We start from the raw sequence: 12,066 nt of genomic DNA, 5'->3' as shown, positions 1-12,066 counted from the left end.
CATACACTTAGTCCTTGAATCTGGAAACATAATATCAGTTGAAATCTGGTCTTCAATTCGAGTCCTAAAGGGGTTAATGCTGTCTTTGGCACAGAATCAACACCTAAGTATGAACACCCAGTAAACAGAACCGTGCAAATCTGACCAACCACCCCCACAAAAGTCAAAAGAGTGAGTCTAAAAATATGAAGTGACACTTCACCCCTCATCGTGCTCAGTCCCTCAGGTGTGCACTTTCCAGACTCCACGGAACTCTTTGGCAAAATGGGCCTGCGCCCGGAAAAAGAGTTTAGCATTTGTATTTTCCTTCTGCGTTACTGGAGATCTTTACAAAGACATAAATGTATATATGGCTGCATGTGTATGTGTAACTCTTTTGCTATGTAGGTAAATATCTTCAGTTTTAATCTAAGGTAAATTAGAGGTGACTTTGGAAAAAAAATCACTAAAAAGCTTAATTCTAGACATTTCTAATTTCATCCTCTGTTAATCTCTGAAACATATTTAGATGAACACGTTCAGAAAGAGGATGGTTCAGCTTGGTCTATTTTTGACACAAGCAGAGTAAACTATGTCATTGTGTCACCTACTATGAAATCTCAGCTTCAATGACGTGGGCGCTTAATCATCTGTCCTTTACCCAACCGGCCAGCCTGGGAGGTGGGAAGCCTTTCTGTTGACTAATCAAAATGCCTCCACTCCCTCTTCCCCCAGCCACACAGGGGAGAGGAGGTGGCGGGAACAGACACAGAGGGCTGTGAATACCAAAGTCAGATTCTCCACTAAAAACTGCCATCAAGACACAAGAGCAGAGAGATAAAGAGAAAGAGGAAAAATAAAAAGATGCAGCCAAATGGATACCAGGGAGCAAATGACCCTACCTTGGCAACAGCTTTGCCGTCGGAATTGTTGTTAGAATCTTTAACACCACTGAACGAATCTCTTCTCTGTGGGCATGGCTTCTTTTTGCGTGGTCTGCCTTTAAGGTTTGGCGCTGAAAACAAACGAAGAACAAATTGATGTACGTTTTCATGGGCGTGGGCTTCCTTACGAAAGACCATGAGTGCTACTACAGCGGTGCCCTCTAAACTGTTCAGAGAAACGTACGCATCTCATTTTATGCTCCTCTCTCTGACGGGCCGCACCTTGGTAGACTCCACAGTTCTGTACATGCTTCCCCAAGCGAATCTACTGCACTTTAACATGTCTAATCAGTGTAAATAAAATGAAGCTCTCAGCTCTCAAGGACAATGGTAAGGAAAAGGCACTTCCCTACTGTTAGAAAATAAACATGTTGAGCTGAAAGTCCACCCGAAGCCAGGCTCGGAGATTAGTCTTTGTTTTGTTTTGTATCTGTTTTTCAGAAACCTAGGTGAAATGCCAGCCCACTATGGTATCATAGTAATGTGGCGCTTGAAAACCTCTCTCTTCAAAAGTGGAGACATGAGCAGTTTCTTAAATTATGATACAAATAAGTTGATATGATACAAATGAGTAGAGAGAGAGAGAGCTATAGAAAGAACATTCATAGTTAACAATCCAAAAAATATTCTTACAAGTATTTACTAATAATATTGCGACCAGCATGTTTCAAATCTCAACAAATCTGGCTGATACATTTAAATCAGCATGCTCTCTTTTTCCTTCTCAATGTGGTAAGATATCGAGGGTTATTTAAAATTACTTCCAAAGATCACACTGGGGTTAGCCTGATTCTGTGAAGATTATACTTTTTGAAAGCCACAGACAAGGTGCAAAGCAGAGTTCTATTTCATCCTTGATGTTGAGCCTGAATCCCTTTAAGATCCATACAGAAAGCAGGGGAAAAAAAGGCTGCTGTTTACCTAGTGCTCGGACTGTCCGGCATCAGCTTTCATATTTAGCTTCATCAGTCACGCAAGTCAAGCAAAATTAAAACAAACCGTGAAACAAGCAGCCCTTGAACGGTTCCAAACTAGTGAATTGTATTGTATCCTGAGCAGTTTTTCCCAGCCCTGTCGAGGTACCCGCGCTTTTTTTTTATTGCTTAAAGATAGGATTACGACGGTGCCAATCTGAACCACTCGAACGCTCTTAATTGTTGTTAATCTTACTTACATCACACATTTAACCAGTGGTTTTAGGACATTTTACACTCTGCTCCTCAACATGACTCCCGCGCCCTCGCTTTTCTACCGTGGATAACAGTTGTGCTGTTGGTAAAGCCCAGAAGAGCAGAGCTGCCTTTCTAGCCCGGCAAAAGTTTAAAAAGTGGCTGTGGGGCTCTGGCTCCCCCTCCCAAACCCGTTCCCCTCTCTTCTCCACCCCCCACCCCAGACGGGTGTCCAGAAGTCCACCCCCGAAAGCCAGCCTGGAATTATCACAGGTAAACACCCTCGCAGACAAAAATCAAGCAAAGAGAAAGTAGCGATTACCCATTCCAGTCGACAAACATCTGCCTGAGGATGTCTGTGCTCATGAAAGCTACAGCATGTGACTGCTTCCCGGCCACGTCCCTGGAAGTCTTGACTTGGTGTGGATGTCAGCTTCCCTCCCAACGCGAACGCAAGTGCAAGCTGCCAGGCTCAGCGCTGTGCTTACGACTCCCCTCCCCCGGCAGCTCCATTACTCATGTAAACACACAGCAGTGACTAGCACGGAGTGTGTGGGATGAGCTCTGAGGACTTTGCCGAGTTGCCAGACTGGCAGGGAGGGCTCTGCTCTCTCCCCCTCCCTGCACCGCCTTGGTGATTTCATCGGGCCTGTGTTGTGGATCCTGACCTCCTGCTCTCCTGTCACAGCCTAATGCCACCTTCCATGAACTGCCCCGGTCCTCAGCCTGGAGCCAGGGCGTGGACTATTTTGGTGTCGCGCAGAAGTGTTTCCACAACCGACTCAAGTGCTAAGACTTTAATGACCGCGAGGGAATGATGTACTTTCATGTCCCTTATCAAAATAATAGCCTAGCAGAAAGCTGACAGAGAGACAAACAGAACTTAGGGTAGGTCTGAGACATTTCATTAAAAGAAACAAAACAATATCGCCTCCGTTCTCAGATTTGTTAACTATGGTCTCTCCTTCCTAACATTTTGGCAAAAAAAGACCTCCAAAACATTTAAACCTAAAAGCATTTATTTCCAGAAGAGCTTTCAAATCCCAAAGGCCTTTTAGATAGAACTTGTACTGAACAGGCTGTTTTAAATAAAGGCAAAGGTTCCGGGAACCGACAATAAAGTCATCCTCAAATCGGGTCTATTTTCTCCATTCTTTGAGCTGTTTTCAGAACCCAGAAAAGCACATGTGCCCTTCCCCAACAGATTCTGAGAACTGTAAATTTAGAACAGGCTAGCACCTAATATTCTGGTCACACAAACTTAAACTCTCAATGGGATTTGATCAAGAGAAAAAGCCTTTTGTTCCTAATGAGGCAAGTCGCTGACATTTCAGGTAGGCTGGGCAAATCCCACCAATCACTCAAGCCTCAAACTCAAATATCTCTTCTCCTTTCCCCTCTGCCCTCCTTTTTCTGACTTTCTCTTATGGAAGGTATCACTGTATTCTTTGTACTTTAGTTGGGTTTTATGGCTTATTATTATCCTAAATTGGAGAGTCCTTAAGGGCAGGACCATGTCAGACTCATCTCTCACCTGCCCAGCACACACCCAGGAGGCGGCATTACATAATATAAATCTGTTGAATGAATAAGTGACTAATGGAAATAAAGATGCCCACATGTAACTCCTTCAAGCTTCGAGCCGGACCCACACACTTGGCCTTGTGCATACCTGTCATGTTGGGCACCTGTAAATCTGCTCGCCTTTACTATTTACACTTGAGCTCTGGGAACATAACCCAGTGACCAGGAAGTTTGCTCTGGGAATTGAGACTGAAAACCTAAGGCCTTTGGTTCCTGATGACTGTTAAGCCTTTGTGTCTGGCATCTTAGATGAGCTGTGATCTTGTACCCAGTGTAACCAGTGCCCTGATGAGCAGATGTTCAAAGTCCCAGGGAGAACAGAGAATGCAGAACTGGATGGGAGCCCCCATGACACAATTTGAAACCTTTTAGATCCATAAGACCCTGGGCAAAGCTTTGGGACCGAGGAGCTGGCTTTTGGGGTCGGGGGGAGTAAAAATTCTGGTCCCTGGGCTACTTTTGTTTTTCTTACAGAGTCAAGAAAACAAATCATTTGCAAGGGAAGTGAGTGAAAACAAATGCTTTATGGTGTGGTGGTGTTCAGGAGTGCGGGAGGCCAGCAGTACACTTATTGATAGCATAACTGGGTCTAGTTAGATCCGCTACGGAACAAACTAGTGTGAAGCAATAAATGCTCGGTTACTTTTGCATGTGTATATAATCCACGCTCATTCACAGAATTCAATGTTTTCAATATTACACATGAATAATAACAATAGCTGGTATTTATTGTGCACTTTCTCTGTGCCAGTCAGCACTTTGCATACAATACTCATTTAAAATTCACAGCAAACCAACGGGAAGGCGCCGTTATTATCCCCATTTTCCAGACCAGGAAACTGAGACAGCGATGGAATTAGTTGTTTTAGGTCATGCAACTGGTTACTGGTAACAGGATCCAACCCGGGCAACTGGACTTTATCCAACATCCCTGCTTTAAGTAACTTCTAACAGACACACACACTCAGTCTGTCTCATAATGAGATATTTATATTATTAACTTGGGCTGGCAGTCACCAGGGAGCTTTCCCTAAATGAAAACAGTCAAATACCACGACACGGTACAAGGGAACTAAAAGCCCATCTCAGGCAGCAAACAGCATCCTCCAGACTTGAGGCAGGGCAGGGTCCCCATCAATCCTGACTCAGCAGTAGGTGACAGACTTCCACTAAAGCCGCAGAGTTCCAATAAAACTTCGTGTGCCACGCACATCACCCCTTTGCAGGGGGCCACTGACTATTCTGCCCACTGCAGAAGAACAGTGAAAGATCTCTGTGGTTTAAAAAAAGAAAATCTTTCCTCTCTGACTGCCCATCTGTTCCTCTTACTCAGGGCCATGAAATTAACAAGTATTCACCTTTGTGAAGTCACTGCTATTTCTATAGGCATTAATCCCAGGAGAGTCGGCAACCGGCCACTTTGACATCTCATCCACGTGTTTTGTCTTCTCCTTTTGTAAAACTCATTCAAACATCAATACAATATAGCTTTCTTAAAGACAATATAGCAAAACAAGGTTTTTGTTCGTTTGTTTTCTTAAAGCATCTAAAGTTCAGAGTTTCCAGGCATTCATTTATATATTCACTTCTCTATGGGTTTTGCCAAAGTTATGTGTCAGGACAGCACAGGTGTGGGAAACTTTCAGCTCAATCCCAACCCTTGAAATAATAATAATAAAACAAAGGAAATGTAACCAGTTACTGGCAAAGTAAATTGCTTTTGGCTTAAACGTCCCTGTTTTTTTTCTACTGTGTTCTTCCTGTCATGACCGTCTCTCTTTTTTTATAACATTTATGCTCTTGGAAATACCACGAAGATAAACTGCTATAAAAGCTGGATTGACTCATCAGTTAACAACTCTTTCTTCTCATTTTGCAGAGACGATTTTGTTGCCAGCGCAGCTCCATATTCTCTCGAGAAATTCTCTGTGAGCTTCCACTTAGAGATAGGACTTGCTTGTTGGTGGGGGACTGCAATTAGGAGGATGGAAAACCAGGCATCATTTTCTTAAGAGTCTGACCCCCTAGGGTCAATATCTAGAGGAAGTTGGCAGAGCGTTAACTCACTTGATTTGCAAGTTGTGCGTGCGTGTCCGCACTGGGGTGTGTGTGTGTGTGTGTGTGTGTGTGTGTGTGTGTGTGTGTTTTAAACACCAAACACAAGCCAGAAAACTAAAGTCCACTGACTGATGCATTAGGGACTGAGAAACATTGGTCCATGTATAATGCACATTGCTGATAATACTTTGCATTTCTGTAATGCCTTTCCTCTGAGGATCTCAATTCTCTGCTACATTTTCTTTGTAGACAATAATCTTAAAATACTCTGGCAAGTTTCAGCATGGAGCTTTGCTCTTGCTGGAAAAAAAAATACCCTAATTTAGTTATCATTTACTGTGTTCTATTTTCAATGTTTCCCTTTTGACTATTTAGAAACTTCCTCTTTCACTACAACAAAAATAGGATGAGTGTTTTTAAAGTTATTAATGTATGACTAAAAGATTTAGAAACCAAGAATGGCAGAAAGCTTGATCAGAGCCACTCCTGAAATTTATGGGTGTAATAAAGGAGAGCCATTTCACAGATAATCTCTTATAGAATTTCAGTTTTCAAATACTTGGAAAAAAAGAAAAGAAAAACAGAAGCTCTCAGCCCTCGTTTTGGCTTTAACTTACAGCCAACATTTTTATTTTAAAAATTCATAAATGATACCCTTAAATGTCTGTTTCAAATCCACAGCATTTCCATATACTCACTACCCCGCACCTAATAGAGCGGTGCCAGGAATCTGTGGTTGCTAGTACTTAACGTCTGTTAATTAGCTGAATCTTTCTGTGAATTCACAGGGCGTTAATTACATATAGATTTAAAAATTTTCAAGTTTACTTTTATTCTGTTTTCCTATAAACAATCTTCTAGGCCCAACAGGAATGTTGGAGAAGCAACTGTGTTATAAAAGAAACGAGCACCCGGGACCACAGACCAGCAAAACTCTATCTTGTGTGGTGTTCTAACCTTAAATGATGACTTCAAAGCAATAGGAAGGTAAAACAAAAAAACAAACAAACCAAAACACTGCAAGAATGTCATCGCTTTCTGTAACTGTTCTGACAGTTCCCTTTTCAAGAGTAATTTTTTTTTCTTAAATAAAGCCATGAAAAATAATAATTTAGAGTCATGAACCGAGACTAGACCTGGCCGCAGATGCTCTCACTCTCAAATGTCCCCGAGACCACACAGCCCTGAACAGCGAAGGCTGCACCTGCCCCAGAGGGATGATCACACTGCCACTCTGGATGTCATGGCTGCCTTGAGTTTCCAAGTGTGCTTTAGACCTGGTGTGGTTTGGACCACAGTGTCCATAACAACAATTTAGCATTTCCAATGCACTACACTCTCTCAGAACCCAGATCCACTTCTACCTCCTGTGAAGGGTGAGCAGTGACGTTGTTAGAAAGGGGGTGGGGGTGGGGGGAAGACATGAAGCAGACTTTACATGAGGTCCAACCACTTTGGCTCTTGGTCAAAATCACTGAGATCCCCACGAGTCACTAATGAGAGTGGAATGTATTAGTGCGTTTGTCATACCTGGACTGCTTTGGCGGCTTAAGTCCAAAATGGCCATGGACTTCATTGACTGCTCAACAAACCATGTACATAAACACTCTTGTAATCCCTTCCAAAACATGCCCGTCTTACTCACTCTTTGTTTCATACTTGTGAATGCTGCAGCAATTGTTAATGCCCCTGATCAAAGTTTTAGTAATTTCATAGGCATGTGATTTGCATAGCTATTTCCTGATCCGCCTTCTCTCTGCCCTGGAGGTCTTCATTTCTCAGAAACATTTAAAAACACAGATTATTTGACTTATCCCCTTCCCCCACCCTATAAACGGAACTCGATTTGCTAGCTCATCTGTATTGCTAATTGGTTTGAAAGCATGTGACTCCACGCATTCTTGCCATTAAAACACAAGCAAACCTCTTTTTTAGTCAGGTTTTACCAGCAGTGACAGGCAGATTTCTATCTTTATTTCCCTCTGTGTCTTGAGGAGGAGAGAAATTTAAATGCCCAAATGTTATCTCTATATTATTCTGAAACAATGTAGTGAGTTCCAAAGGAATGCAGAAATGTTCTAGAAGTATAGAATAGGCTTGTCTACAAGAGCCTTGGGAAAGAAGAAAGGGATTACGGACACTTTTCACTACCACTTGCAGAATGAGAGGAAAATCTGGGAATGAAATCAAGGTGCGGAGTGAAGAGAGATTCTGGGTTTTCAGAAGACGGACTTTCTAAGGAGAGAATTCTGGAAATAGGGATGAAAATGGAAATCCATGCTTGACCTTTCAAACGCTCACCTTCCCTTTGGTTTGTTCTGGCTAGGCCCAGTATCCTTCATGGAAACCATTCTCAGTGAAAGGTCCCCTTCAGGACCTGCTGAAGGGGCAGAGGGGGTGGCTCCCAGGTGTCCCACAAATGTTTGTCTCTGAGGGTATGAGATCTATGTACCATGGCATCAGGAGCCAATGGAAGACTCTTTCGCCTTCAAAGTACGAAATTTACAATTCTGTAAGGAAACATCAGAGCAGGGCTGCCTTGGTGGCTCAGTCGGGTAAGTGTCCGACTCTTGGTTTTGGCTCAGGTCATGATCTTGTGGTTTTGTGGGTTTGAGCCCCACATTGAGCTCTGTGCCAACAGCACGGAGCCTGCTTGGGATTCTCTCTCCCCTTTCCTCTGCCCCTGCCCCACTCGTGCTGTGTGTGTCTCTCTCCAGATGAATAAACTTAAAAAAAGAAAAAGGAAAAGAAACATCAGGGCAGAGTGGATGCCTGAGGACTTAGCTTGGTACATGGAGTACAGGTGGTGGTGTGGTCCAGGTGTTACTACTGAGCACAAAAGGTCTGATTTCTTGCCCCCAGCTGCAAGATCTTGTCATGAAGTCAGGTCTCATCATGAAGTGGCAAACCCAGCAAAACCAAAAAGGGCCTCTAAAAATGCCACAGGGTCTCAAACTTCTACTTTCACATCTACCCAGCAACTCATTTCTCCTGCTATATTCTTCTCCCTGGATGCCTGGTGCCCATGGTCCCTTTTTCAGGCCCTGGGTCCCAGCCTCCTCTCTTAATGGAGAAGACCATGTTGGGTGTTGAGGAAAAACCTGCATGAAAGCTGTTAATAATTAGATGAAGTGCATTGTTTCAATGCTTACTATGTACTTTTTCTTAAGCTTTTGAAATAACTTATGTTTCCATTTTTTGAAAACTATTCCATGAACAGATTTAGTTGTTCTTTGTATGATTGTCTGTAAGAATAGAATATTAATTTAAGATACTTGTTTTTTTTTAAGTTTTAGGCTATTTTAAAGATCCAGTCTGAAAATACTTCTTAAGGACATTTTGATTTCTATAATTTATGAAATGCATAAAGATAGGACCTCTTAAACATAGAGACTTTTTGTCTCTCTCTCTTTTCTTTTTGTTACAACCAATAGACCCACTCATTCTAGTACATGATTGATATGTTCTGTGGTGTTACTATTGAGCATGACAGCACAGAAGTGAAAGTTACATGTTTTGTGTTGAACAGCCTTGCAAGGGGCAGCAAATATCAGAGCAGTTTTTAAACTCTCTATAAACAGAACATTCTTGGTCAGCCATTTCTCCAGGTTTGGAAATGAGATATTCCATTTTCAACATTGAGGATAATTGATTTGCTACATCTCTCAAGAAAACATTCCCTACTTGGAAATAAGTAAAAGAGACATTGTGTGTGTGTGTGTGTGTGTGTGTGTGTGTGTGCGTGTGTGTGAGTGCATGTGTGGTTTAGCATGGAGGTATTTAACTTTGGCAGACTTAGACTAATATGTTATGAGAGACATTTCAGGTTTTCAAACACATACACATAAGAAAAAGTAAAAGGTCATCAAGTAATAGGCTTCCAATCCCTTTTTTAAAAGATCCCAAAAGGAATTTGTACTTAAAAGGGATTTTTCACTTTCTTTATGCTTTTCTATCTTTCAGAAAGAATAATTGAAAAAGGATAGTCTCTTACTTAAAAAATAAAAAAAAGATGACTACTGTAGTTTGTCTGAGACTTACACATTTTTCTTTCTCACATTAAGCCTTCCCATCCCTTTTTCCCTTTCCGAGCTACCAGTGGCATCTCTGAGCTTGATTTGTTTGTGGGTACATACAAGCCCCAATACCAGAAAACGACTTCAATCGCTCTCCTGCGATACCAAGGAACTCCTAGACCCACGGCAGAGAACAGTGTGTGTGTTGGAGCAGAGTGGAGTGAGGGTCCAGAATGAGGACAGCAAGGGTCTGGGCTGTGCGTGCAGAGTCAGGGCAAGCTAGAGTGCTCCGTCAGTGGGAGTGGGTGTGTGTCACCTTCTGGAGAAACACGGACAGATAACTACATCAGAAATCCTAATGTAAATCTTACGATGAACAAGAAGAATACGCAGAAGAGGTTAGAACTGCTTCTCATTTTTTTTCAGTGTAAGAAAAAAATGTTTCTATAACTGTTTAGAGCTGCTCTGTGTAACACAGTCACCTCTAGCCACATGGGGCTACTGAGCACTGGAAATATGTCCAGTACAAAGCTAAGATTTTCCACGAGCATAAAATACACACTGGATTTCCAGGACAATATATAAAATGCAAAATATCTCATTAATGACATTTTATAGATTACATATCAAAATGATATGTTGAAGATACTGGATTAAATAAAACACATTATTAAAATAATTCTACCTGTTTCTTTGTACCTTTTGAAATGAGGTTACTAGAAAATGTTAAGTTACATGTGGCTTGCATTATCTTTCTTTTGGGGGATGCTGGCTCAGTCAGTTCAATGTCATGATTATAGATACGTCCTTGGAAACGTGTTAAAGAGTAGACAGAACAAGATTAACATCTGAAGCGGGAATAATCAGCAAGAGCGTTGATTCAAAGTTTCAGTGAAATTTAGGGTTTTATTTGCTGTTATATGCAGGAGAGTCATACACAGATGTTAGTATCTGAGAATTTTGCTGAACCTGAGGTGTTTCCTTAGTAAAATTCAAATCTGGTAATCATTGACTCAAGGTTACTCAATGGCCCCAGTGAAGATATTATTTCATTAACTTCCTTAACTAATATGTCAAAGCAAATGTTAAGCCTTGACAGGACACTTGGGGAGAAGAGGGAAGAGACAGAGAAAAAGAGAAGCTGTCTAATTATTAATTTTACTAACTGTTCTCTCCAGCTACCAATGTGGGTTGGGTGTAATGTAAGCCATTTGCAAACTGAGTAAGAGAAAATAGATCTTCAGTGATTTCAGCTAGTTGTTAGGTAGAATCTTCTTAACCACAAATTGTTGAATAAATTCATGGTCTGGCTGTGTTTTTCTTTTTGGAGATTGCATTTGCAAGTAAGAAAAGCGATCAGATATAGTCAGTCCTCAAGTCACCCAAGGGCACGGCCTTCTTGGCTTTCCCAAGATGCTTCAACTCCCATGGTTTTTTTATACAAGAAAAAGTGAGATTATTCATTGAAGACAAGCACTCCAATAAACCCAGAAAAGCTGACAGAACAAAAAGGTCTGAACTCTAGGGGGCAGAGGAGGAGACACATTCTTTCCCCATTCATTTTTAGCACCAGGAGCCTCTGGGGTGTCACTCTAAGAAGACAGCAGCTGCCCAGTGGCCACCTGGCTCCATGTCCCAGCCTCTCAAATAACTGGTCACAGTAGCTGAAATCAAAGCCTATTCGCTCCACCCCTCACCTTTGGATTCCTGTTGCAGCAACAACACAGAAACAGAACTAGCAGTTAACAGCTCTCCAAATACAACAGGCCAATCAAAGGGCTACACATCCACCTGTATTCTTTTATGGAACCTTACCCCCCCCCTTTAGGGTTCCCATTGTAAAAATAAAAGAACAGCAATGGCAGCAATGGAAATAAGCTTAGGAAATATTTTCTTTTCTTAGAAGGCAAGAGTTGCTATAGCTCTTAAGGCAGTAACATGCAGAGAGATTAAGACCAAATCCCTGCAAAAGCAACAAATTGTGCAGTGAATATCATACATTCTCCTGTGCGGTACCTATAACATTTTTAAAATGAAGTTATCTGGCAGATTCCACCTTCATCCAGTGAAGCAGTCTGCACACCTCTGGTATGTTTCTAATATCTAACTTTAGCAGTATTTGTCTTTGTCCTCCAAACTTTTTTATAGCACATGGTATGCATATTTCAGCATCCAACATTATTAACTCATGACCAACTGTCAGTTGATGGTTATCTAACACATGGGGTCTCCAAAAAAGGATCCTTATTTGGGCAAAAGCTCTTGTCTGCACCAGTCTGTCTATATTTCCCCTCAGAAGAACTTTATTTGGATTAT

The 12,066-nt window shown here is 41.8% G+C and overlaps 1 protein-coding gene across 13 annotated transcripts in view; it reads right to left on the bottom strand.

Annotated features, from left to right (window-relative positions):
• ARID5B (AT-rich interaction domain 5B) overlaps nt 1-12,066 on the bottom strand; it is a 219,077-nt gene that overhangs the window by 81,702 nt on the left and 125,309 nt on the right. For 11 of the 13 annotated variants that reach the window (XR_006194832.1, XR_006194830.1, XR_006194831.1 and 8 more), the window contains exon 5: nt 882-994. Coding sequence is in view for 5 of the 13 variants with exons in the window: in XM_042909188.1 (XP_042765122.1) it covers nt 882-994 (113 nt within the window). In the remaining 8 variants the exon portion in view is untranslated. The other 2 variants (XM_042909189.1, XM_042909190.1) reach the window with 2 other exon arrangements.

The sequence above is a fragment of the Panthera leo genome, chromosome D2, assembly GCF_018350215.1.
Source record: "Panthera leo isolate Ple1 chromosome D2, P.leo_Ple1_pat1.1, whole genome shotgun sequence".
Taxonomy (NCBI): domain Eukaryota; kingdom Metazoa; phylum Chordata; class Mammalia; order Carnivora; family Felidae; genus Panthera; species Panthera leo.
This window is presented reverse-complemented; position numbering and strand designations above follow the sequence as displayed.